General features: G+C 40.5%; 1 protein-coding gene across 3 annotated transcripts in view; it reads left to right on the top strand.

Annotated features, from left to right (window-relative positions):
- Nucleotides 1-26,790, top strand: part of ELAPOR1 (endosome-lysosome associated apoptosis and autophagy regulator 1) — a 96,395-nt gene that overhangs the window by 45,661 nt on the left and 23,944 nt on the right. For all 3 annotated transcript variants that reach the window (XM_077120023.1, XM_077120021.1, XM_077120022.1), the window contains exons 2-7: nt 15,495-15,615; nt 16,987-17,179; nt 23,529-23,676; nt 24,147-24,227; nt 24,799-24,904; nt 25,043-25,192. In XM_077120023.1, coding sequence (XP_076976138.1) covers nt 17,019-17,179; nt 23,529-23,676; nt 24,147-24,227; nt 24,799-24,904; nt 25,043-25,192 — 646 coding nt within the window. In that variant the 5' untranslated portion in view covers nt 15,495-15,615; nt 16,987-17,018. The remainder of the gene's footprint in view (nt 1-15,494; nt 15,616-16,986; nt 17,180-23,528; nt 23,677-24,146; nt 24,228-24,798; nt 24,905-25,042; nt 25,193-26,790) is intronic.

Genomic DNA, 26,790 nt, shown 5'->3' with positions numbered 1-26,790 from the left:
CGAGAGGTTATCCTGGAGGTTATTCTTTTTTTTTTTTTTAATTAAAAAAAATTAACTAACACAACATTTAGAAATCATTCCATTCTACATATGCAATCAGTAATTCTTAATATCATCACATAGATGTATGATCATCATTTCTTAGTACATATGCATCGATTTAGAAAAAGAAACAGCAAGACAACAGAAAAAGAAATAAAATGATAATATAGAGAAAAAATAAAAATTAAAAAAATGCAAAAATATATAAGAAAAAAAAACTATAGCTCAGATGCAGCTTCATTCAGTGTTTTAACATAATTACATTACAATTAGGTAGTATTGTGTTGTCCTTTTTTTTTTTTTTTTAGAAATCATACCATTCTACATATGCAATCAGTAATTCTTAACATCATCACATAGATGCATGATCATCGTTTCTTAGTACATTTGCATTGGTTTAGAAGAACTAGCAATATAACCGAAAAAGATATAGAATGTTAATATAGAGAAAAAAATAAAAGTAATAATAGTAAGAACAAAACAAAACAAAACAAAACAAAACAAAAACCTATAGCTCTGATGCAGCTTCATTCAGTGTTTTAACATGATTGCTTTACAATTAGGTATTATTGTGCTGTCCATTTTTGAGTTTTTGTATCTAGTCCTATTGCACAGTCTGTATCCCATCAGCTCCAATTACCCATTATCTTACCCTGTTTCTAACTCCTGCTGGACTCTGTTACCAATGACATATTCCAAGTTTATTCTCGAGTGTCGATTCACATCATTGGGACCATACAGTATTTGTCTTTTAGTTTTTGGCTAGACTCACTCAGCATAATGTTCTCTAGGTCCATCCATGTTATTACATGCTTCATAAGTTTATCCTGCCTTAAAGCTGCATAATATTCCATCGTATGTATATACCACAGTTTGTTTAGCCACTCGTCTGTTGATGGACATTTTGGCTGTTTCCATCTCTTTGCAATTGTAAATAACGCTGCTATAAACATTGGTGTGCAAATGTCCGTTTGTGTCTTTGCCCTTAAGTCCTTTGAGTAGATACCTAGCAATGGTATTGCTGGGTCGTATGGCAATTCTATATTCAGCTTTTTGAGGAACCGCCAAACTGCCTTCCACAGTGGTTGCACCATTTGACATTCCCACCAACAGTGGATAAGTGTGCCTTTTTCACCGCACCCTCTCCAGCACTTGTCATTTTCTGTTTTGTTGATATTGGCCATTCTGGTGGGTGTGAGATGATATCTCATTGTGGTTTTGATTTGCATTTCTCTAATGGCCAGGGACATTGAGCATCTCTTCATGTGCCTTTTGGCCATTTGTATTTCCTCTTCTGAGAGGTGTCTATTCAAGTCTTTTTCCCATTTTGTAATTGGGTTGGCTGTCTTTTTGTTGTTGTTGAGTTGAACAATCTCTTTATAAATTCTGGATACTAGACCTTTATCTGATATGTCGTTTCCAAATATTGATTCCCATTGTGTAGGCTGTCTTTCTACTTTCTTGATGAAGTTCTTTGATGCACAAAAGTGTTTAATTTTGAGGAGTTCCCATTTATTTATTTCCCTCTTCAGTGCTCTTGCTTTAGGTTTAAGGTCCATAAAACTGCCTCCAATTGTAAGATTCATAGGATATCTCCCTACATTTTCCTCTAACTGTTTTATGGTCTTAGACCTAATGTTTAGATCTTTGATCCATTTTGAGTTAACTTTTGTGTAGGGTGTGAGAGATGGGTCTTCTTTCATTCTTTTGCATATGGATATCCAGTTCTCTAGGCACCATTTATTGAAGAGACTGTTCTGTCCCAGGTGAGTTGGCTTGACTGCCTTATCAAAGATCAAATGTCCATAGATGAGAGGGTCTATATCTGAGCACTTATTCGATTCCATTGGTCGATATATCTATCTTTATGCCAATACCATGCTGTTTTGACCACTGTGGCTTCATAATATGCCTTAAAGTCAGGCAGCGCGAGACCTCCAGCTTCGTTTTTTTTCCTCAAGATGTTTTTAGCAATTCGGGGCACCCTGCCCTTCCAGATAAATTTGCTTATTGGTTTTTCTATTTCTGAAAAATAAGTTGTTGGGATTTTGATTGGTATTGCATTGAATCTGTAAATCAATTTAGGTAGGATTGACATCTTAACTATATTTAGTCTTCCAATCCATGAGCACGGTATGCCCTTCCATCTATTTAGGTCTTCTTTGATTTCTTTTAGCAGTTTTTTGTAGTTTTCTTTATATAGGTTTTTTGTCTCTTTAGTTAAATTTATTCCTAGGTATGTTATTCTTTTAGTTGCAATTGTAAATGGGATGCGTTTCTTGATTTCCCCCTCCGCTTGTTCATTGCTAGTGTATAGAAATGCTACAGATTTTTGAATGTTGATCTTGTAACCTGCTACTTTGCTGTACTCATTTATTAGCTCTAGTAGTTTTGTTGTGGATTTTTCCGGGTTTTCGACGTATAGTATCATATCGTCTGCAAACAGTGATAGTTTTACTTCTTCCTTTCCTATTTTGATGCCTTGTATTTCTTTTTCTTGTCTAATTGCTCTGGATAGAACCTCCAACACAATGTTGAATAATAGTGGTGATAGTGGACATCCTTGTCTTGTTCCTGATCTTAGGGGGAAAGTTTTCAATTTTTCCCCATTGAGGATGATATTAGCTGTGGGTTTTTCATATATTCCCTCTATCATTTTAAGGAAGATCCCTTGTATTCCTATCCTTTGAAGTGTTTTCAGCAGGAAAGGATGTTGAATCTTGTCAAATGCCTTCTCTGCATCAATTGAGATGATCATGTGATTTTTCTGCTTTGATTTGTTGATATGGTGTATTACATTAATTGATTTTCTTATGTTGAACCATCCTTGCATACCTGGGATGAATTCTACTTGGTCATGATGTATAATTCTTTTAATGTGTTGTTGGATATGATTTGCTAGAATTTTATTGAGGATTTTTGCATCTACATTCATTAGAGAGATTGGCCTGTAGTTTTCTTTTTTTGTAATATCTTTGCCTGGTTTTGGTATGAGGGTGATGTTGGCTTCATAGAATGAATTAGGTAGTTTTCCCTCCGCTTCGATTTTTTTGAAGAGTTTGAGGAGAGTTGGTACTAATTCTTTCTGGAATGTTTGATAGAATTCAGATGTGAAGCCGTCTGGTCCTGGACTTTTCTTTTTAGGAAGCTTTTGAATGACTGATTCAATTTCTTTTCTTGTGATTGGTTTGTTGAGGTCATCTATGTCTCTTGAATCAAAGTTGGTTGTTCAGTCTTTCCAGGAACCCGTCCATTTCATCTAAATTGTTGTATTTATTAGCGTAAAGTTGTTCATAGTATCCTGTTATTACCTCCTTTATTTCTGTGAGGTCAGTGGTTATGTCTCCTCTTTGATTTCTGATCTTATTTATTTGCATCCTCTCTCTTCTTCTTTTTGTCAATCTTGCTAAGGGCCCATCAATCTTATTGATTTTCTCATAGAACCAACTTCTGGCCTTATTGATTTTCTCTATTGTTTTCATGTTTTCAATTTCATTTATTTCTGCTCTGATCTTTGTTATTTCTTTCCTTTTGCTTGCTTTGGGATTAGTTTGCTGTTCTTTCTCCAGTTCTTCCAAATGGATAGTTAATTCCTGCATTTTTGCCTTTTCTTCTTTTCTGATATAGGCATTTAGGGCAATAAATTTCCCTCTTAGCACTGCCTTTGCTGCGTCCCATAAGTTTTGATATGTTGTGTTTTCATTTTCATTTGCCTCGAGGTATTTGCTAATTTCTCTAGCAATTTCTTCTTTGACCCACTCGTTGTTTAAGAGTGTGTTGTTGAGCCTCCACGTATTTGTGAATTTTCTGGCACTCCGCCTATTATTGATTTCCAACTTCATTCCTTTATGATCCGAGAAAGTGTTGTGTATGATTTCAATCTTTTTAAATTTGTTAAGACTTGCTTTGTGACCCAGCATATGGTCTATCTTTGAGAATGATCCATGAGCACTTGAGAAAAAGGTGTATCCTGCTGTTGTGGGATGTAATGTCCTATAAATGTCTGTTAAGTCTAGCTCCTTTATAGTAATATTCAGATTCTCTATTTCTTTATTGATCCTCTGTCTAGATGTTCTGTCCATTGATGAGAGTGGGGAATTGAAGTCTCCAACTATTATGGTATATGAGTCTATTTCCCTTTTCAGTGTTTGCAGTGTATTCCTCACGTATTTTGGGGCATTCTGGTTCGGTGCGTAAATATTTATGATTGTTATGTCTTCTTGTTTAATTGTTCCTTTTATTAGTATATAGTGTCCTTCTTTGTCTCTTTTAACTGCTTTACATTTGAAGTCTAATTTGTTGGATATTAGTGTAGTCACTCCTGCTCTTTTCTGGTTGTTATTTGCATGAAATATCTTTTCCCAACCTTTCGCTTTCAACCTATGTTTATCTTTGGGTCTAAGATGTGTTTCCTGTAGACAGCATATAGAAGGATACTGTTTTTTAATCCATTCTGCCAATCTATGTCCTTTGATTGGGGAATTCAGTCCATTAACATTTAGTGTTATTACTGTTTGGATAATATTTTCCTCTAACATTTTGCCTTTTGTATTATATATATCATATCTGATTTTCCTTCTTTCTACACTCTTCTCCATACCTCTCTCTTCTGTCTTTTTGTATCTGACTCTAGTGCTCCCTTTAGTATTTCTTGCAGAGCTGGTCTCTTGGTCACAAATTCTCTCAGTGACTTTTTGTCTGAGAATGTTTTAATTTCTCCTTCAGTTTTGAAGGATAAAATTGCTGGATATAGGAGTCTTGGTTGGCAGTTTTTCTCTTTTAGTAATTTAAATATATCATCCCACTGTCTTCTAGCTTCCATGGTTTCTGCTGAGAAATCTACACATAGTCTTATTGGGTTTCCCTTGTATGTGATGGATTGTTTTTCTCTTGCTGCTTTCAAGATCCTCTCTTTCTCGTTGACCTCTGACATTCTAACTAGTAAGTGTCTTGGAGAATGCCTATTTGGGTCTAATCTCTTTGGGGTGCGCTGCATTTCTTGGATCTGTAATTTTAGGTCTTTCATAAGAGTTGGGAAATTTTCAGTGAAAATTTCTTCCATTAGTTTTTCTCCTCCTTTTCCCTTCTCTTCTCCTTCTGGGACACCCACAACACGTATATTTGTGCGGTTCATATTGTCCTTGAGTTCCCTGATCCCCTGTTCAAGTTTTTCCATTCTTTTCCCGATAGTTTCTGTTTGTTTTTGGAATTCAGATGTTCCATCCTCCAAATCACTAATTCTATCTTCTGTCTCTTTAAATCTATCATTGTAGGTATCCATTGTTTTTTCCATCTTTTCTACTTTATCCTTCACTTCTATAAGTTCTGTGATTTGTTTTTTCAGTTTTTCTATTTCTTCTTTATGTTCAGCCCATGTCCTCTTCATGTCCTCCCTCAATTTATCGATTTCATTTTTGAAGAGGTTTTCCATTTCTGTTTGTATATTCAGCATTAGTTGTCTCAGTTCTTGTATCTCATTTGAACTATTGGTTTGTTCCTTTGACTGGGCCATATTCTCAATCTTCTGAGTGTGGACAGTTATCTTCTGCTGCTGGCGTCTGGGCATTTAGTCAGATTTCCCTGGGTCTCGGACCCAACAAGGTTGTAAGATTTTTCTGTGAAATCTCTGGGTTCTGTTTTTCTTATCCTGCCCAGTAGGTGGCGCTCGTGGCACATGTTTGTCCGTGGGTCCCACCAGTAAAAGGTGCTGTGGATCCTTTAACTTTGGAAAACTCTCGCCGTCCGGGAGGTTCGCTAGCCGAAGCGGCTTGGAAGAGTGCCAGCCGGCCCGGGGTCTGAACGCGGGGAGGGTCGCTGGCCGCCGCAGCCCGGGGAAGCGCCCGTCCGAATTTCCTAGTTGGCCCGGTGGCGGGAGGGCGCCAGCCGCTGCAGCCCGCCCGGGAGAGTGCACGTTCCTGGGGAGTCACGGGTTTGGAAGGGCCCCCCCCCCCGTCACCGTTCTCCGCGTCCTGGGGATTTCCGATCCAATTCTCTCAGTTGGTCCGGGGGGCCGCGCGTGGTGTGGGCGCCAGCCACCGTGGTTTGAGGGGACCGCCTGTCCAATTCTCCCAGCCGGCCCAGGAAGGGGGAAGGGAGTGACTCTGGCCGCTTGCCGCCCCGCCCGGTGAAGCCCGCACCCCTCGGCAATCTCACCAGAGCGGGTTCTCTCAGCCAGCCAGCCGTTCCAGGATGGGGTACGCTGTCTTTTTTATTTCTATCGTGGCTTTGGGAGCTGTTCTGTATCATTTTTACTCCCCTAGTAGCTGTCCTGGAGGAGAAACTAAGATCCGCGCATCTTACTAAGCCGCCATCTTCTCCGGAAGTCCTGGAGGTTATTCTTATGCATTAGTTAAGGCATAACAGAGAAGCTGGGGGGAACTGGCTGAAAATGTACAGCTGTGTTCCAGTAGCTGTGTTTCTTGAAGATGATTACATAATGATAGAACTTTTGTAATGTGACTGTGTGATTTTGAAAACCTTGTGTCTGATGCTTCTTTTATCTACCTTATGGACAGATGAGTAAAACATATGGATTAAAAATAAATAAATAATAGGGGGAATAAATGTTAAAATAAATTTAATAGATTGAAATGCTACTAATCAGTGAAAGGGGTATGGTATGTTTGAATTTTTTTCCTATTTTCTTTTTCTGAATTGATGCAAATGTTCTAAGAAATGATCATGATGATGAATGTACAACTACATGATGAAAAAAAGAGAATGTTCATAGTGTATGTTGATTGGTTTTATTAATAAAAATTTAAAAAAATTAGTTGGCCATAAATGTGAGGATTGATTTTTGAATTCTCAGTTTGACTCCATTTTTCTATGTTTGTCCTTGTGCCAGGACCATGCTGTTTTGATTACTGTGGCTCTGTAATAAGTTGTAAGATTGGGAAGTGTGAGTCTTTCAACTTTATTCTTCTTTTTCGAGATGGCTTTGGCCATTCCTCTTACCCCTCCACATAAATTTTTAAAATTTATATATTAATTTAAAAAATTAAGAACAAACAAATGAAAACATTAACATATAATTCCGTACTACATATATATTCAGTATATCTCAATATCATCACATAGTTGCATATTCCCTTCCATATAAATTTGATAATTGATGTTTACATATCTGCAAAGAAGACTGTTATAATTTTGACTGGGATTTCACTGAGTCTGTAAACTGATTGGGTAAAATTGACATTTTGGCAATATTTAGTCTTCCAATCTATGAACACAGAATGTTCTTCCATTTTTTAAGTCTTCTTTAATATTTCTTTGCAATGTTTTGCAGTTTTCCATGTACAAGTCCTTTATATCTTTGGTTAGATTTATTCCTAGATATTGGATTCTTTTGGTTGCTATTGTAAATGGAATTTTTTCTTGATTTTCTCTTCCGATTGTTCATTTCTAGTATATAGAAACAATACTGATTTTTGTGTGTTGAATTCATACTCCACCACTGTTTTAGTTTGCCGGTTGCCGGAATGTGATATACCAGAACTGGAATGGTTTTTAAAAGGGGGAATTTAATAAGTTACAAGTTTACAGTTCTGAGCCTATAAATATGTCCAAACTAAGGCATCCTGGGAAACAGACCTTAACTCAGTGAGGGTCAATGGTATCTCATTGTAGTTTTTATTTTTGTACTTCTTTTGGCTGGATAGTCACGTGGCTGGCATCTACTGGTCCCTTGCTCCTGAGCTCCATTTCTTTCTGCCTCTGTTCCTTTGGAGGTTCCTTGCTTTGCTTCTCCAGGGCTGGCTTTCATCTCTTGGCTTCCTGTGGCTATCTCCAGGCTCTGGCTTGCTTAACGTCTCATGGCAATATCTGCTGGACTCCAGGAATCTGTGTCAGCTCTCTCGCTCTCTCTCTGTAGGCTCTGTCATTTCTTTAGGCTCTGCTCTGAAGTTTCTGTAGGCTCTGTCATTTCTGTCTCTCTCCAAAATGGTTCCTCTTTTAAAGGATTCCAGCCAACTAATCAAGACCCACCTGGATTGGGTAGATCGCATCTCCATCAAATCAAAGGTCACACCCACAATTGGGCATGCCACATCTCTGTAGAGATAATCTAATCAAAAGATTCTAACCTACAGTGTTGAACCAAGATTAAAATAAACAGCTACCCTTATAAGATTGAATCAGCATTAAAACATGGTTTTTCTGAGTACATGATACTTTCAAATTGGCACAACTATTCATTTATTCACTCTAGTAGTTTTGTTGTGTATTTTTCAGGACTTTTTGCATATAGGATATCCAATAGGGAAAGTTATACTTTTTCCTTTACAATTTGGAAGACTTTTATTTATTTTTCTTGCCCAATTGCTCTGGTTAGAACTTCCAGAGCAATGTTGAATAACAGTGGTGACTGTGGACATTTTTATTCTTATATCAGTCTGTAATTTTCTTTTCTTGTGGTATCTTTTTCTGACTTTGGCCTCGTAGAATGAATTAGGGATTGTTCCCTCCTCAATTTTTTAGAAAATTTGAGCAGGATTGGCATTAATTCTTCTTGGAATGTTTGGTAAAATTCACCTGTAAAGCCATCTGGTTCTGGGCTTTACTTTGTTGGGAGGTTTTTTAAATTAGTGAACAATCTTTTTATTAGTTATTGATTTGTGGAGATATTCTATTTCTTCTTGAGTCATTATAAGTAGTTTGTATGTTTCTAGGAATTTTCCCATTTCATTTAGATTATCTAATTTGTTGATGCTAAGTTGTTTATAATATTCTCTCACAGTCTTTTTTATCTCACTGAGGCCAGCAATAATGTCTTCGTTTTCATTTCTGATTTTAGTCATTTGTGTCCTCTCTTTTTTTCTCTCTGTCAGTCCAGCTAAAGGTTTGTCAATTGTATTGATCATTTCAAAGAACCAACTTTTTGTCTTGCCAATTCTCTATGTTGTTGCTTTAGGTGTGCAGTTAGGTTATTGATTTGTGATCTTTTCTTTTTAAATTTATTTACTAATTTAAAAAATGAAGAAACAAAATAAAACAACATGCATAATCAGTAATTCACAATATCATCACTTAGTTACATATTCACCATTTCTTAGAACATTTGCATTAATTCAGAAAAAGAAATAAAACGAACACAGGAAAGAAAGAAAAAAGATTATACCTACCATATCCCTTACCCCTCACTTTCATTGATCACTAGCATTTAAACTAAATTTATTTTAGCATTTGTTCCCCCTATTATTTATTTATTTATTTATTTATTTATTTTATTATTTTTTATTTTTTTTATTAATTAAAAAAAGAATTAACAAAACAATTAGAAATCATTCCAATCTACATGTACAATCAGTAATTCTTAATAACATCACATAGTTGCATATTCATCATTTCTTAGTACATTTGCATCGATTTAGAAAAAGAAATAAAAAGACAACAGAATAAGAATTAAAACAATAATAGAAAGAAAAAAAAACAAAAAAAACAAAAACAAAAAACCTATACCTCACATGCAGCTTCATTCAGTGTTTTAACATAATTGCATTACAATTGGGTAGTATTGTGCTGTCCATTTCTGAGTTTTTATATCCAGTCCCGTTGTACAGTCTGTATCCCTTCATCTCCAATTATCCCTTCTCTTTTTTTTTTTTTTTTTAATTAACGGAAAAAAAGAAATTAACCCAACATTTAGAGATCATACCATTCTACACATGCAATCATTAATTCTTAACATCATCACATAGATGCATGATCATCATTTCTTAGTACATTTGCATTGGTTTAGAAGAACTAGCAACATAACCGAAAAAGATATAGAATGTTAATATAGAGAAAAAAATAAAAGTAATAATAGTAAAATCAAAACAAAACAAAACAAAACAAAACAAAAACCTATAGCTCAGATGCAGCTTCATTCAGTGTTTTAACATGATTACTTTACAATTAGGTATTATTGTGCTGTCCATTTTTGAGTTTTTGTATCTAGTCCTGTTGCACAGTCTGTATCCCTTCAGCTTCAATTGCCCATTGTCTTACCCTGTTTCTAACTCCTGCTGAACTCTGTTACCAATGACATATTTCAAGTTTATTCTCGAATGTCCGTTCACATCAGTGGGATGTTCCCCCTATTATTTATTTTTATTCCATATGTTCTACTCCTTTGTTGACAAGGTAGATAAAAGGAGCATCAGACACAGGGTTTTCACAATCACACAGTCACATTGTGACAGCTGTATCATTATTCAATCATCCTCAAGAAACATGGCTAGTGGAACACAGCTCTACATTTTCAGGCAGTTCCCTCCAACCTCTCCATTACATCTTGAATAACAAGATGATATCTACTTGATGCATAAGAATAACCTCCAGGATAACCTCTCGACTCTGTTTGGAATCTCTCAACCGTTGACACTTTGTCTCATTTCCCTCTTCCCCCTTTTGGTCGAGAAGGTTTTCTCAATCCCTTGATGCTGAGTCTCCATTCATTCCAAGATCTCTGTCCCATGTCACCAGGAAGGTCCACACCCCTGGGAGTCATGTCCCACGTAGAGAGGGGTAGGGTGGTGAGACTGCTTGTTGTATTGGCTGGAGAAAGAGGCCACATCTGAGCAACGAAAGAGGCTCTCTTGGGGGTGACTCTTAGGCCTAAATTTTAAGTAGGCTTGACCTATTCTTTGCGGGGTTAAGTTTCATATGAACAAACCCCAAGACTGGGGGCTCTGCCTATAGCTTTGGTTGTCCACACTGCTTGTGGGAATATCAAGAATTCAACTTGGGGAAGTTGAATTTCTCCCCGTTCTCACCACTCCCCGAAGGGGGCTTTGCAGATACTTTTCCACTCACTGATCGAAGATTTGTGATCTTTTTTAATGTGGGAATTTAGAGCCATAAATTTCCCCCTGAGCATGTCTTTGCTGTATCCCAAAAGTCATGTTGTGTTTTTGTTCTCATTCATCTCAAGATATTTCCTAATTTCCTTTGCAATTCTTCTTTAACCCAATGGTTGTTTAAGAGTGTATAAATCTCCAAATATTTGTGAATTTGCCATTTTTTCCTGTTTTTTTATTTCTGAATTTATTCTTTTGTGGTCAGAGAAGACATATAGAATGATTTGAATATTTTTGCATTGATTGAGACTTCTCTTGTGACCTCTGATATGGTCAATCCTGGAAATAATCGATATGTAGTAGAGAAGAATGTGTATCCTGCTGCAATTGGATGAAGTGTTCTATACAAGTCTATTAGATCTAGTTAGTTTAGAGTATTGTTCAAGTGTTCTATTTGTTTACTGATCTTCTCTCTAGAGGTTCTGTCCTTTATTGAAAATGGTATGTGAAAGATCCTACAATTAATGTAGATCATCTAGTTCTCCCTTCAAATCTATCCATATTTGCTTCATCTGTTTTGGTGTTCTGCTTTTAGGTATACATATCTGTTTGTTTATTTATTTATAATTCTTACATCTTCTTGTTGACTTGACTCCTTTATCAGTATATAATGACCCTCTTTGTTGCTCATTACAGTTTTTGACTTAAAGTCTATTTTATCTGACATTAGTATAGCTACCCCAGTTCTCTTTTAGTTATTATTTGCATGGTATATTTTTTCCCATCCTTTCCTTTTCAACCTACTTATGTCTTTGAATTTAAGGTGTGTCTCTTTTAAACAGTATATAATTGGGTCATGCTTTTTAATTCATTCTTCCAATAGCTGCCATTTGGCTAAAGAGTTTAATACATGTACATTTAAGGCAACTATTGAAATAGCAGGACTTTCTTCTGCCATTTTGCTATTTAGTGTTTGTAATGTGTTTTAGTTTGTTAAATGCTGCCAGAATGCAATATACCATAAATTGAATGGCTAAATAAAAAGGGAATTTATTAAGTTATAAGCTTACAGTTCTAAGGCCATAAAAATGCCCAAACTAAGACATCCAGAGAAAGATACCTTGACTCAAGAAAAGCCAATGACTGTCACATGGGAAGGCACATGGCTGGTGTCTGATGGTGCTTGCTCCCAGTTCTGTTCTCCCAGCTTTGGATGCCAGTGGTTTCCTTGCTAAGCATTACTTAGCTCCTCCTGGATACAACTATGGGTTTCTGGATTCCTTAGCAACTCATGGGAAGACACATGGTGATGTCTGCTGGGCTTTGCATCTCCAAATGTTTGTCTAGGTATCTGGTCTCTCTGTCAGCAATTCAACCATCTCCACATGTGTGCATCTCTGTCAGCTCTGAGGCTCTGAAGCAGCAACTTCAAAATGTTTCCACCTTCTAAAAGACTCAAGACCCACCTTGAATGGGCAGAATCACATCTCTATCTAATCAAAAGGTCACACCCAAAATTGGGTGTGTCACATCTCCATGGAAACAATCGAATCAAAATTTCCACCCACAACACTGAATCAAAGTTAAAAGAAACATTGCTGCCCCCATAAAATTGGATCAGGAAAAAGGACATGGCTTTTCTGGGGTACATATCTTCAAACTGGCACATAAGGCTTATACTTTTTTGTTCTTCAATTCTTCTGTTAATGCCTACTTTCATATTTCTTTGATTTTTTTGTGTTGTACCACATTGACACATTGAGTCCCTTCTCTCTCTCTATCTCTCTCTCTTTTTTTTTTTTTTTTTTTTGTTGTTGTTGTTATACTTTGGTGTATTTTCTTTTTGGTTATCCTGGGGTTAAAATTTAATTTCCTATATGTATAACAGTCATATTTAATTTCATACCAACTTGACTTCAATAGTATAGCCATACACTGTTCCTATACCCCTTCCTCCCCCCATCATTTTTTGTGCTTATTACAAATTATATCTTAATGTACTGTATGTTCAAAAACATAGATTTTGCATTACTTTTTATGCATTTGCATTTTAGCAATTGTAGGAAGTAAGAAGTAGAGTTACATACTAAAAAAAATGCAGTACAATAGTAGTGACATTTATAATTATCTATATGGTTACCTTTACTGGAGGTCTTTATTTCTTTATGCCACTTTGAATAGTTTTGTAGTGCCCTTTCCTTTCAATCTGTAGAACTCACTTTAGCTTTGTAGAACACTGTTCTACATTGTTTGTAGAACAAATCTAGTGGTGATGAACTCCCTCAACTTTTGTTTATACGGGAATATCTTACTCTCTCCCTCCTTTTTTTTTTTAAATTACTATCTCCCTCCTCTTTGAAAGATAGTTTCATCATATATAAAATCCTTGGTTGGCAATTGTTTTCTCAGAGCAGTTTATTTCAAGCCACTGCCTTCTTGCCTCCATGGTTTCTGATGAGAAATCAGCATTTAATCTAATTGGGACTTTCGTGTATATAACACATTGCTTTTCTCTTGCAGCTTTGCATTTGACAGTTTGATCAGTATGTGAGGGGATATATTTCTCTTCAAGTTTATCCTGTTTGGTGCTCCCTGAGATTGTTGGATGTGCATATTCAAGTCTTTAGCTAAGTTTGGGAAGTTTCCTGTCATTATTTCTTTGAATATTCCTTCTGCCCCTTTCTCTTTTTCTTTTCCTTCTAGGACTCCCATAAAGCATATATTGATATGCTTAATGGTATATAGCCCACAGTCTCTTAGGCTATTTTCACTTTTTATAATTCTTTTTTCTTTCTGTTCCTCAACCTGACTCATTTTAATTGTCTTGTCTTCAAGTTCACTGATTCTTTCTTCTGCCAAGTCCAATCTGCTGTTGAAACCCTTCTGGGATTAATCATTTCAGTGATTGTGATCTTCAACTCCAGTAGTTCTGTTTGGTTCTTTATAAAATTTCTGTTTCTTTATTGATATTCTCCTATTGTTCATCCATTGTTTTCCTGATATCCTTTAGTTCTTTCTCTGCGTTTTCCTTTATCTCCTTGACCATTTTTAAGATCATTTCTTTAATGTCTTTGTCCAGTATGTCCATAGTCTGGTCATCTTAATTGATGTTTTCTGGATTTTTATCCTCTTCCTTTTGATGAGCCATCATTTCCTGTCTTGTAATCTTTTGGTGCACACTTTATATTTTAATATTTTAAAATATTAAATCTGGGGTATATTCCCTGAGATATCTGTTTCTTGAGTTGGTATCCAGCTAGTGACACGACAGAGATTTTCTTGAGTGTCAGGATCTAATAAAACTAACCAAATCTGCGTAAAAAATACCTTTCACCGTCTTTGCAAATTAGCATTGTGTCGGCTGGTCCTCTCATTCAGAGTTCAGCCCTCCAACCAGAAAGGTCAGGCCAAGGAAAAGGAAAAAATGCAGGGTCCACCTTGTGTTTTCTGAGCCTGTGTTTTGTCCAGGGCTTGACCTTGATAGTGGCCTTAGGTGTCCCTGTGTTTATAGGAGTTTCAATATCCTCACTACTTCCAGAAAATAAACCTTCTCCCTCTGGGGAGCCAGTACACAGGACTTAAAGCAGATAAGTCTTGCCCCAGGCTGCCTGCCTCAATTGTTTCTTATACTTGAGACCTGCTTTCCTGATCTCAAGCTACTTTTGCCTGGAGGACAAATTCTGGGATGGGGAGCACACCAGGGAAGAGTTTCCGAAGTCAGTCTTTCCCAGGAGGTACATGGTCAGGGACCCACAAAAGGAGAGCTGGCTGGCTACAGACTACCCTGGGACGGGATGAGGGAGGGGCTAGGAAGGGTGCCAGGACTTTCTTTCAAGCCCCCCCAAAGCTGCTCTTTCTTGACTTAGCCCCTGCCCAGCAAATGCAGCCCTTCACTCATCCTCCCTGCTCTGAGAGGGCAAACCACCTTTAAGTCTCCTTTGCAGCTTTTGTCTAGAGCAGGTTGGAACACCGGCTACCCTCAGAGCCTAGTCCCCAGTGAGCTAAAGTAGATAATCAAAAGCATTGACCAGTGATCTGATCAGACCATGCGAATCCCCCCCGCCACCAGCCCACTCCCACAAGATCTTGGGGAATTAAATTTTTATGTCCCTTTCTGGCACCAGCAAGCTATGCCAGGAGCCAGACCCACCGTGCCTGCCACAGGAGATTCAGGGATGGGTTACAATTTACCGCAATTTATCAGCCTCTTCTTCCTGCTCTTCCCTGGATGTTGTACAGTGTTCTGCTGGACCCCAGGATTTTGAAATAGTTGATTCAGGCAGTTCCTGCCTGTTGAATTGTTGTTCTGGTAGAGGAACTGATTCCCAGAGCTTCCTACTACAACATCTTCCTACCTGTAATCTGTTCTTCCAGTTACCTTCCCATTTCCTTTTGTCCAGCAGAATATTATTTATAGACAACAACAACAAAAAATGGGTTTCCAGAGGCTAGATTATGGCTGGGTGGAGAAGAATGGGTTATCGTGGTCCCTGTACTTGCTTTGTAACAATCATGCCGACATCCTGATGATTTGCTCTCTTGCCTGGGATCTGGCCCGTTGCTGTGACAATGAGTGTCAGGAGCCACTGAGCTGGGCTGGAAGCAGGTGGGAAGGGGTTAACGTTGGATCTCTGCTAATGCACTCTTTGCTCACTGTTCTCTCCCCTGCAGTCTGAGTACCACTACGAGTACACTGCATGTGACAGCACGGGTTCTAGATGGAGGGTTGCCGTGCCGCACTCCCCAGGACTGTGCACCAGCCTCCCCGACCCCGTCAAGGGCACTGAGTGCTGTAAGTAGCCATCATGCTCCAGGGTCCCCTGCTGCTCCACCTTGACCTTCACCCCAAGCCAGCCCCTTCCCAGCTGTGTGGCTACCTTAGGGAATCAGATCATTCTCAGTCATCCCTTCCCACAAATCCTTCCAAAGTTTGGTGAAGAAATTTTATTTCATGGATACAAACTCAGTGTCTGAATTTGTTTTTATTTTTAAAAACATTTAGATTCAAAGCACTGATCCCAAAAATAAATAAATAAATAAATAAATAAATAAAGACATTTAGGTCGGGCCACAGTAGAAGGCAGGCCATGGTGGTTCAGCAGGCAGAGTTCTCGCCTGCTATGCTGGAGACCCTGGTTCAATTCCTGGTGCCTGCCCATGCAAAAAAAAAAAAAAAATTTAAACCCCATCGGAGGGTAAGTATAAGCAATTCCAGCAGTGTGCTACTAAGATTTTCTTTTTCTGTCTGCATATAATTTCTTTATTGCTTGTGCGTTTCTTTCCAATCTACACTCAGCAGCCACAATCAGTCATTAGGGAAGATTGCGATTCATTTTCGTTCTTGAAAAGGAAGCCAAAGAAAACGAATTTCTGCAGAGACAGACTTTTAGAATGCACTGGACATTTAGAAATGGACTGTGCATTTAGAAAGGTGATGTCTCGTCTATAGTTCCCACCCCCAACTCCGTAATCATAACTACATTTGGCAGCTATTTCCTCTGCCCTATTCTTTTAGAAAAACAAAGGGGATAGACATAGAAATCAAGGACTAGAGTCAAAGAACGTTTGAAGAGTTGGGAAGATTAAAACTCTAACATAATCTTAGCACAATGCCTGGTTGGTAGGTGTTAAGTTAATGAATGGATATTGCTAAGATCTAAGAAAAACTTCAGTTCACCCCTTTAAAAAGTAAAATTCAGGGTGGGCCATAGTGGCTCAGCAGGCAGAGTTCTCGCCTGCCATGCTGAAGACCTGGGTTTGATTCCCGGTGCCTGCCCATGCAAAAAAAAAAAATAAAAATTATATGGATTTCAGAGTATTCATAGTTGTGCAACTATCACCACTATCCAATTTCAGGATATTTTGATCATCGAAAAAAGAAACCCAATACCCATTAGCGATCTCTCCCCCATACTCTCCTTTCTCTAGCCTCTAACAACCAGCCTCTCTTTTCTTTTTGTATGGATTTGCCTATTCTGGATGTTTCATATCCAGATATAAATAAATGGGATCATACAATGTGTGCCACCTCCCCTAAACCCTAGTGGGCCAGACTCTTCCACTCTGATCCTGTGCTTCTCCCTCTGAGACGCCCACAACCCGTGCACTTCTCCTGGAGCGGCAGGAGCCTTACCACCCTTCCCCTCCCCCTCCTGTTTTGCAGCCTTCTCTTGTAATGCTGGGGAGTTTCTGGACATGAAGGACCAGTCATGTAAGCCCTGTGCAGAGGGGCGCTACTCCCTGGGCACTGGCATCCGGTTTGATGAGTGGGATGAGCTGCCACATGGCTTTGCCAGCCTGGCAACCAAGATGGAGATAGACGACAGTGCCACCGAGACCACAGAGAACTGCACTTCGTGAGTTTGCCCTCCACCCTGGGAAAAGGGGTGTAGGGGTCACAGCACAGTCTTGTGTACCACTCCTCCTGCCCAGCAGGGAGTGTGGAGAGAAGGGGAGCCAGGCTGCCCGGCCCCCAGGGTGAGGCTGGACTAGGTGGTCTCCAAGGACTGCTTGGCTCTGACTCCCACCAAAGCCCACTCTTACTGACCTAAGCTTACCGCTGATCTATAGGGTATTTTTGAGAGTGAATATAGGTGAATATGGATAAGGGAGATAAGGCTTAAGAGGCCCCTTCCACTTAAAACAATACCCAATTGAGGGGTTCACAGTGGAATTTTGGATCAGCCAATAAACCTCTTCTCCTTGATTGGGATACAATGTGCAAAACATTGGGTATCTTTCTGGTTTTGGTGCCAACTTCTAAAACTGGTTCTGCCAAACCTGAGTTTATGGGTTGGGGAAAGGTAGAATAGGAGCAGAGCTTTGCTCACGGGTAGCTGAGGTCTACCATATACCAGACACCACGTGACCTAAAATTGTCCCAGTTAAGAAGGAGTTTTGCCAGTATTTGAAGAGCTCAGCTCAGGGTGCTTGGAGAACTGGTGGGCTAATCCCTATCATATTTTAGCACATTTGATTCCAGGGATAGAAATTAAGATGATCTGCCTTCTATGTGCCAAGCACTATTCTGGATGTCTTCTGTAATCCTCATGAGAACCCTGTGAAATAGGTATCAGTGTACCCATTACACAGAGGAGGACTAGGGACTCAAGAGAGGTTAAGTGGCTTGCCCTTTGTTGTCTGGTTTACAAGAGATAGATTAAAATGCCAACCTAGCCCCCTGCTTTCTATTGCCCCATGCTTCTATTTTCAAATAACATTTATTATATGCACAACAATGTTGAATCCTGGGAAGTAAAAGTGACAGGAATCAAAGCTGCAAAAGGCCATTCTACAGTGCTCTTTGTTAATAAAATGAACACAGGAGGAGAGTAAATGAAAGTTTCTCATACTTAAAGCAATCAAATGAATATAAAGGACTTAATCATTGCATTAAGCTTTCTGAAACTGTTGGTGACTTCTCCCATTCCTATATTTAAATCTCTTAGAAGTACCATTGTCTGAGCCAAGCAGTATGTGTTTAATAGTCTAATTTTAATGTTATTTAAGAGTTCAATTTTTATGTGTCAAAGTTATTAGCATAACAAGGCCAGGTTTGTCCTTGCAAACAGAGATAAAGCTAGAGGGGATTAAAGCTGGAAGGAGAGGAAAGGTGTGAGTTAAGACAATCAACTCCCACTTAAGTCCTAACAGAGAATGTGATTGACCCTGGACAAGGTGCAGGCTTGGCTTGCTCAATCAATTCCTATCCATGCAAAGAAAAGATTTCTCAATTTCTCTGGGGACCACGCTGAGAGTCCAGAAATCATTATCTCACAGCGAGGCAGGATGTGGGCCGCTTAATAAGAATTTGTGTTTCCATGGCACAGATTGTTTCAGGGTCTAGATCTCGAGGTATCTCATGATGTCCCTGGGAGGGAGGGATAGGATGTTTCTCCAGCTGTAGAAATGGAGAAGAAATGACCATTTAGACTGGTCTCATTGTTTCTCTGCCTTCTCTCAGAATGACGATAATTGAGCTGATACCAGGAATAAAGTATTTATTTTTCTGTTCAACTGTATATTTACCTGAACCCATCCCCACTGCCTCCAACCTAACCTAAGCAAGCGCCACTTCCTGCTTGTTCTGCAGCAAGAACCTCCCATTTCACCTCCCGCTTCCACTTCCAGCCTCCTCCAGGCCACTGTCCACTCCACCTAAGACTGATTTTCTTAAAATGCAAATCCAATTATGGTACCTTCCTGCTCAAAACCCTAGATTCTATAGATTGCTGTTGCTCTTGAGATAAAGTCCCATAGCCTCCCAAGACCTACGAGATCTGCCTGGTCTGCCTTCTGCTCATTTCTCCAGCCTCAGGTCATCATTCTCCTTCCCTCCTCAGGACCTTTGCACATGCTCTTCTTCATCTCTTCTCCTACTTATCCCTCAGGTCTCAGCCTAAATGTCACTTCCTCCAAGATGCCTCCCTGATCCCATGAATTGCCATTACACATTCACATGTCATCTTGTATTAATTGGTTAATTGTGTAATAAGTTGTTATGTTTCGGTGTCCTCAACTAGAAATAGAATGCAAGGTCTAAGAGGGAAGGGATGGAGGTCTCTCTTGTTCCGTTGCAGTGTCTTCAGCCTCTAACACAGCATTTTGCACAGAGTAGACACAAAATAAACAATCAGGAACAAAATAGATCGACTAAACAGAGTTTCTAAGGAGGGATCCTGAGCCTTCAGGAGATTGTCCCCAAATAGATGGGCCAGGACTGAGGTGTTGGAAATAACCTGAAGTTAGAAACTGGGATAAACAAGAGGGAACAGGACATCAGTGTGTTACGGAAAGGATGTTTTATATTAGTGGAGAAGAAAGAAGCCCAAATACTGGAAGGGTGAAAACAAGAATGAGAGAAGGATGTAAGCATTAAAAGAAGATATCACACATTGTAAACTTCTAAGTTTGCCTGTAAAGTGTCTTCTTTTTATCATGAATTTATGTAACAGCATCATCCGGCATGAGCTCTGCTGGGTGTTAAAATGCCCAGATAGTGGGCTGTGTCAGAGTTATTTGAAAACCTTGCCGCAATTTCCCTAGGGCTGTGGTGAAATGAAGTGGGTGTATGCAGTTCTCAGCTGTAGGACCTTGGGCAAGTTTCTTAACTGCCTCTGTACCTCAGTTTCTTCATACTAAAAATAAGGGCTAAAAATGGTATCCTCCTTATGAGTTCTAGGATGTGTGCCAGTTTGAAGCTATTATGTACCCCCCAAAAAGCCATGTTTTAATCCTGATCCAATCTTGTAGGGCAGCCATTTCTTTTAATCCTGATTCAATTCCGTAGGTCAGAAACTTTTGATTAGATTATTCCAATGCAGCTGTGACGTGCCCAGTTGTGGGTGTGACCTTTTGATTAGATGGAGGTGTGACTCCACCTATTCAAGGTGGGTCTTGATTAATTTCTGGAGTCTTTTAAAAGGGGAAACATTTTGAAGACACCTCAGAGTCAATGTTGATGTTTGGAGATTGATACAGAAAACAGAACTCAAAAGTTCTATGAGTACTTCTGTAAGCAAGTACTCACAGAAATAGCCAGAACCTGAAGAGAAGAAATCTGTGGCCCTGGCAGACGCTAAACTAAGACATGAAAACCAGAGTTTTGTCCCAGAGCAACTAAGTGATGCCCACAGAAGCTTAGAGAGGAAACCCCCGGCTTCAGAAGCTGGGAGCGACAAAACCAGGAACAAGGACCGGCAGACGCCAGCCACGTGCCTTCCCAGATCAGCCTTCCTTGAGCCAAGGTATCTTTCTCTAGATGCCTTAATCAGGACATATGTATCACCTTAGAACAGTAAACTGGCAACTGAATATAATCCCCTTTATAAAACGTGATCCATTTCTGGTGTACTGCATTCCAGCAGCTTAACAAACAATACAGATGATACCTGTAAAAAAATTAGAACGATGCCTGCTACTAGAAATTAAAGCACATTGTTATTATTGAACATGAAATAATCTTCACCAGGGACAACTCTGACAAAAATGTGGTGCATTTTTCAAATGTAACCCATTTATGGAATCCTTTTAATAATTCATCAAACTTCAAGAGTTATTTAGAGCTGATACCAGGTAGCACAAAAGCATTGAGTGTTGTCTCTTTCAAAGAGAAGAAATCAATACCATTTAGCTTGGCTGAGGTATTTTGGATGAGCTCAGCTCAAGTATTTTAGATATGTTCCCATTTGGGGAATAACACTCACTCCTGAAGAGCTGGCAGTAAGTACTTGGCAAACACAGGGGGGTACTTGTGGATTAATTTGAGGTTCCCTTAGCTGGCCATTATTAAGTAATTGGAGACCTGTGTTGGTCTCAGGCAAAACAGTGAAATAGTGGATTTGTTTTTGGTCACCCATTTCCCATATTCCTACGATTAACCCCCTGAATCCTTCCAAAATGCCAGGTTCTGTGCTTGGTGCTGGGGATACCACAGTGAGCAAGGGAAGCATGGTCTTTGCTTTCACAGCACCTTCAGGCCAGCCAGGAAGATAGGCAATTAAAATATGATCAGAAGAGGAAACCCAAATTGCAAATAAACTAAGGAAAGTTGCTCAACTCATTAGTAATCAGGGAAATAAGATCAAAAGCATTATGAGATATGATCTCATATCACATCATATTGACAACTATTTTAGAGTCTGAAAATCCCAAGTTTGGCCACTGCAAACAGGATATGCATTGGTACAGCCACTTTGGAGAACAGTGTGGCAGTAGCTGGTAAGTTGCAGATTCACACATCCTCTGACTCAGCAGTTCTACTCCTAGACATTCCCCTCAGACACGAGTACAAAGAGCCAGGAACAAGAATGTTTATAGCAGTGTGCACGCTAGCCAGAAAACCTGGACGCACTCTAAATGTCCATCAACAAGTAATGCATATAAAAAAAGAAAAAAACAAGCAATGCATAAATAAACATGGTAGAGCCACGCAAAAGAATATTATATAGTGGTAAAAGTGAAAGAAGTAGAACCATGTGTGTAAATAATGACAACTCTCACAACCATTGTCAGAACGAAAACAAAGCTAAGCCAAATCAAGTTGCAGAACACATAAATATGATACCATTTATATAAAATTTTAAAACATGCAAGACACTATCATCCAATATGCTGTTTAGAGACACAGACATAATCAGCAAAGGATAGAGAACTGCATGGGGCTGGTAAGCACTGAATTCAGGAAAGTGGGTTCTTGGCAATAGAGCCTGGTGTGCAGGACAGGGTGAGATTAGCAAGGGGTGTGCAGAGGCTCAGCAGCTTTGCATTTCTTAAATAAGCAAGGTGGTGGGTAGAGGCATGTTCATTATACCTTTGTATATGTCTTAAACATTTCATAATATATTTAAGAATAAATAAAATAGCTTGAGATTACAGCAGTGATAGGGGAAAGAGAGAATGCTATGGGCACACATAGTAGAAACAGATAAGAGAATCAGGGAGGATTTCCTAAAGGACATGCTGTTTATTCTACGACATGAGTAAGAATTAAACAGAGGGAGGGAGGAGGAATTTTGTTCTGAGTAGCACATGGAAAGGCCCAGGGGGTGAGAGAAAATTTGGCAGAGGGACTGGAAGAAATGATGGCTGGTGCATACAGAGTAGGTAAGGAATTTGGACCTTCCCCTAAGGCAATGGGATGTCCCGGGGGGTTTAAGCAGGGGTGGGGTGTGTGTGTTTGGGGGGGAGACTTTTGTTCTGGAGGGAAGGGAGCTCTCCTGTCACTGTGGGATTGGAGGAAGCAGAGAGATGAGTTAGGAGGCTGTTGTGGAGATGACGGGCTGCTGTGGAGTCTTAGGTTGGACAGATCTGAGAGACATTTAGGAGGTAGAATGGTCGTGGGGTTCTCTGGCCTTCCTCCCTCTCATAAGGACCAGTTACCTGTGGCATCTTAAACATTTCCAGTTACCTGTAGCATTTTTTTTTGTATGCTGTATGGTGGGGGTCACATTTTATTCTCTTTCCATGTGATTATCCCGTTGTAGCAGCACCATTTGTTGAACTTTTTTGCCCGGGGAGGGGGAGGGGTGGGGAGCGCACAGGCTGGGAATTGAACCCGGGTCTCCAGCATGGCAGGCGAGAATTCTGCCGCTGAACTACCCTTGCCCCCCTACCTGCAGGATCTTAAACATTTCCAGAAAAACAGGCTGGACTAAGCTGGACCTCCGAGTTCTGCAAAACAGCTGTGTCTGTGACTGTGTTTGACAGTTTTGAGGTAGGACAGGCCTGGGTTTGAATCACGGCTCTGTCACTTACTGGCTGCTGGGCGATGCTGGGCAAGTACTCTCCAAGCCCCAGTTTCATCATCCGCTAAATGGAGATAAATATCACCTCCTCTTAGTGATGAGAAGAAATCATGAGTATGAAACATGTAGTTCAATGCCTGGGAGAGAGTAAACAACCAATGAGTGTTATTCCCTCCCCCCACCTCACCTGCCATCTATCGTCTGGGCAGAGCTGCACACCCGTGGAGGTGGGGATGGGGGCGCTGTAGCCCTCTTATTGGAGGAACCCCAGGCTTTGTGATCTGCCTCAGGGCGTCCTTTGTGATTCTTCACTGAGAATTTTCAGGTCCAGGCTTGGGTTTGTGAGTCACAAGTCTGCAGTTCCCCAGAGACCTAGCAGAACTTGAGACCTGCACTTCGTAAAAAGCTGTGCAGGCTGGCAGTGCCCCTGCCGGTGACCTTGGCTCCTCTTCCCTCACAGGTCCACGTGGGTCCCCCTGGGCGACTACATCGCTTCCAACACGGACGAATGCACGGCCACGCTGATGTACGCCGTCAATCTGAAGCAGCCCGGCACTGTTAACTTTGAATACTACTACCCAGACACCACCATCATCTTTGAGTTTTTTGTAAGCAAAGGAGGAGGGTGGGATGTTGAGGCTCTCAAAAGCTTGGGCTCATTTGCAGGAATCACCAGTGCAGTCCGATCTCCACAGTTGTTTTCTCCTCTGGAGAGAACCGTGAACAAAATGAGCTGTGGCTGCAAGATATCGGGGCAAGAGGCAGAAGTCGAAGGAGTTTGAGGGAGAAGAATAGAGTCTGGGAGATTTCTAGGTGGTTTTCTCTGCTTGACGTGAAAATATGCAAATGGCCCCTGAGTTTCATGTTGGTTTTGGTGTCAGTGCGCAGACACTTTGTGTGTGCCCTTAGCTCCAGTCCTTCGCCCAGGTTCATGTGTTCTGAACGTCGCCCCTAGAGGAAACTGGCATGACAGCCCTTTCTCCCATAAGAAAGGCCTTCCGGAGGGCTGGAGCACCGTGGGGTAAGGAACGCGTTCCCTTGGAGAGCCAAGACTGACCCCGCGCTCCTGCTGCCCCAGGTGCAGAACGACCAGTGCCAGCCCAATGTGGATGACTCCAGGTGGATGAAAATCACAGAGAAAGGATGGACATTCCACAGCGTGAGTACCTAGCCACCCTTCCACCTGGGGACCCCAGACAGGGGAGCAAGGAAGGGTCTTTCCTCCAAGGGGTGCCTCCTCCCGGTCTGGGCTTCCATCCCTCTGTCCCTAGAGGATGGAGTCTGACAGGACTTGGTGCTGTAGTCTCACTTCTTAAAATGGAAGATTACGGGCAGGGGCTGACCTGTTGCTCCTATGGCTTGATCGCAAGCTTTCCAGCTTTAATGGCCAAGTCTCCTGCAGAGGGGGGATGGGTAAACAGAGCCAGAGCAGACTGCGGAAAGGTAGTCATTTTGCAGCCAGCCCCTCCATGCCACTCCCCACTTTACCCTCGTTGGTCTCGCCATAAGAGATGCTTGCAGCGTATGTGTTCGATGGAGCAGTGGGTAAGACTGGGAGGGTTGTAAAGGGGCTTAGGAGGACTGAGGAAAGCAGAGCTGAAGAAGCTGAGGGAGGGGATGGGAGTAGGCCCCGCCATGCCTGTTGTAAGTGGACAGGTCCTAGCCTCCCGTTGGGACCTAGAGACATCTGTCCGTGCCACTGAACTAACTCCTCCAGTTATGGTCTTTAGGTTGATCTAAATCGAGGCAATAATGTCCTTTTTTGGAGAACCACAGCCTTCTCAGTGTGGTCCAAAGTTCCCAAGCCTGTGCTGGTGAGAAACATCGCCATAACAGGTACAGAGAGAGGGGTTGGGTCTGGGGCCTGTTGCTGACTTCCTGGCCTCTTGACTTTGGGGGAGGTTGGGATCAGTCCCTAGGGGGCTCAACCTCTGGGTGCAATCCTTGTTTTTCTATGTTGTTCTTCCTCCCTAGGCGTGGCTTACACTTCAGAATGCTTCCCCTGCAAACCTGGCACGTTTGCAGACACACAGGGCTCCTCTTCCTGCAAACTCTGCCCAGCGAACTTTTATTCAAATAAGGGAGAAACTTCTTGCCACCAGTGTGACCCTGACAAATACTCAGGTGATGTTTCTGAAAGTGGGAAGTGTTTCTCTGGGGGCTACTGACAAACACACAGAGAGAAATCAGGAAGTGGAGTCATTCTTTAGGTCGGTCAGAAGATGGTCATTTTTGAGTTCTTTCTTTCAGGACCCTAGAAGATTCTCACCACCCCACACCTCCACCAACCGCTCCGGAAATAAAAAGGAAACCATCCAATAATTGTGTGTTGAGCACCTACCTGCTACGTGCCAGGTCCTTTTCTAGGTGCTTGGGATACATTAGTGAACAAAATAGACAAGGGTCCATCTTCATGGAGTTTACATTGCAGTGCAGGGGAAGAGAGACAGTAAACAATAGCCATAATAAAAATAAATAATACATATACAAATATGTTCTCAGAGTTAATGGAATTAGGAAAACTAGGGAAGGCGCTTGCAATCTTTTTTTTTTAAGCAGTGAAAATTTTCTTAATAAAAAAGAAATATCATATAAGATTATAATGACTAACGACAGCTATGATAGAATAAAGGAGATAGAATTTATTGTATATACTCATTTATATTTATAATAGAATTTGTATTTATACACAATTATAAAAATTAAATTATAATAACCATGAGTCTGACTTGATGAGCATAAATATTTTGAGAGCCAGGGCTAAAGATGGAAATTACTTTTTTTTTTTTAAATCAGCCTGAGCATCCATGGAACTTAAAGCAACGTTTTTGTTACCGGACAAAGGCCGTGGATTCCTTTGCCCAACACACTCAGTAACCAATTCCTGAGACACTGGGGTTTCAAAGAGAGAAGGAGTTTATTACTAGGTGTGTAGTAGGAGAGCAGATGGCCTAGCAGCCCAAAATCTGTCTCCCAGAACTGCAGTCATTCAGATGGTTTTATTGGAGGAAACATGGGCAGGGTTTAGGACAATGAACGCAGTGGCCTCAGATGATGTAATTAGAGATGATCTGATTATTGAGCATGCGCTGATCGATCACATGCTTAGGTCAAAGTCTAAGCTACTGTAGGTGTCAGTTGGGCCCACTTAGGTTAAATCCGGTCTGGGTCTCAGTCATCAAGATAATTTTCGATTTGGGGTGGGTTAGTGCCAGGCGGACCCAAGGCCCTTCATTAACAAACATTAGGGGCTATCTTTAGTGATTACAAGACTCTAAAGTTGAAAAACTGGGTAACTGGGTACAAATGAAGGTTAGTCACAAGGTTTTTACAATCACGGGGGCAGAAGGTAAGGGCTATACAACCATCATCAGAGATCAAGGCATCTGGATTACAATTTAGAGATTTCAGGTATTTCCCTGTCTACTCCAATATGCCAGAAAGCAAAACTGAATATTTATACAACGATTTAGTAATCAAAACCATCCCTTAAATCCTGATTCCTTGGTTACAATTTCAGGAAATCTGGGGTTCCTTGAAACAGGAAAAAAAAAAAGGGAAAGGACATCTGAAGCAGCCTCTTCTAGAGGCTTTGATAGCTTCCTAATGCATCCCAATTTGAGAAACAGGACCCTGTCATTTGAGAGGCTTCGAGAGCCATCGGGATTCCAGCAATGGATGGGCAGTGCCCGCAAAGGGCCCTCTCTGCTCAGGCAGTCCAG

Source organism: Tamandua tetradactyla, chromosome 11, assembly GCF_023851605.1.
Source record: "Tamandua tetradactyla isolate mTamTet1 chromosome 11, mTamTet1.pri, whole genome shotgun sequence".
Taxonomy (NCBI): Eukaryota; Metazoa; Chordata; class Mammalia; order Pilosa; family Myrmecophagidae; genus Tamandua; species Tamandua tetradactyla.
The sequence above is the reverse complement of the archived record's forward strand: the minus strand, read 5'-3'. Positions and strand labels throughout refer to the sequence as shown.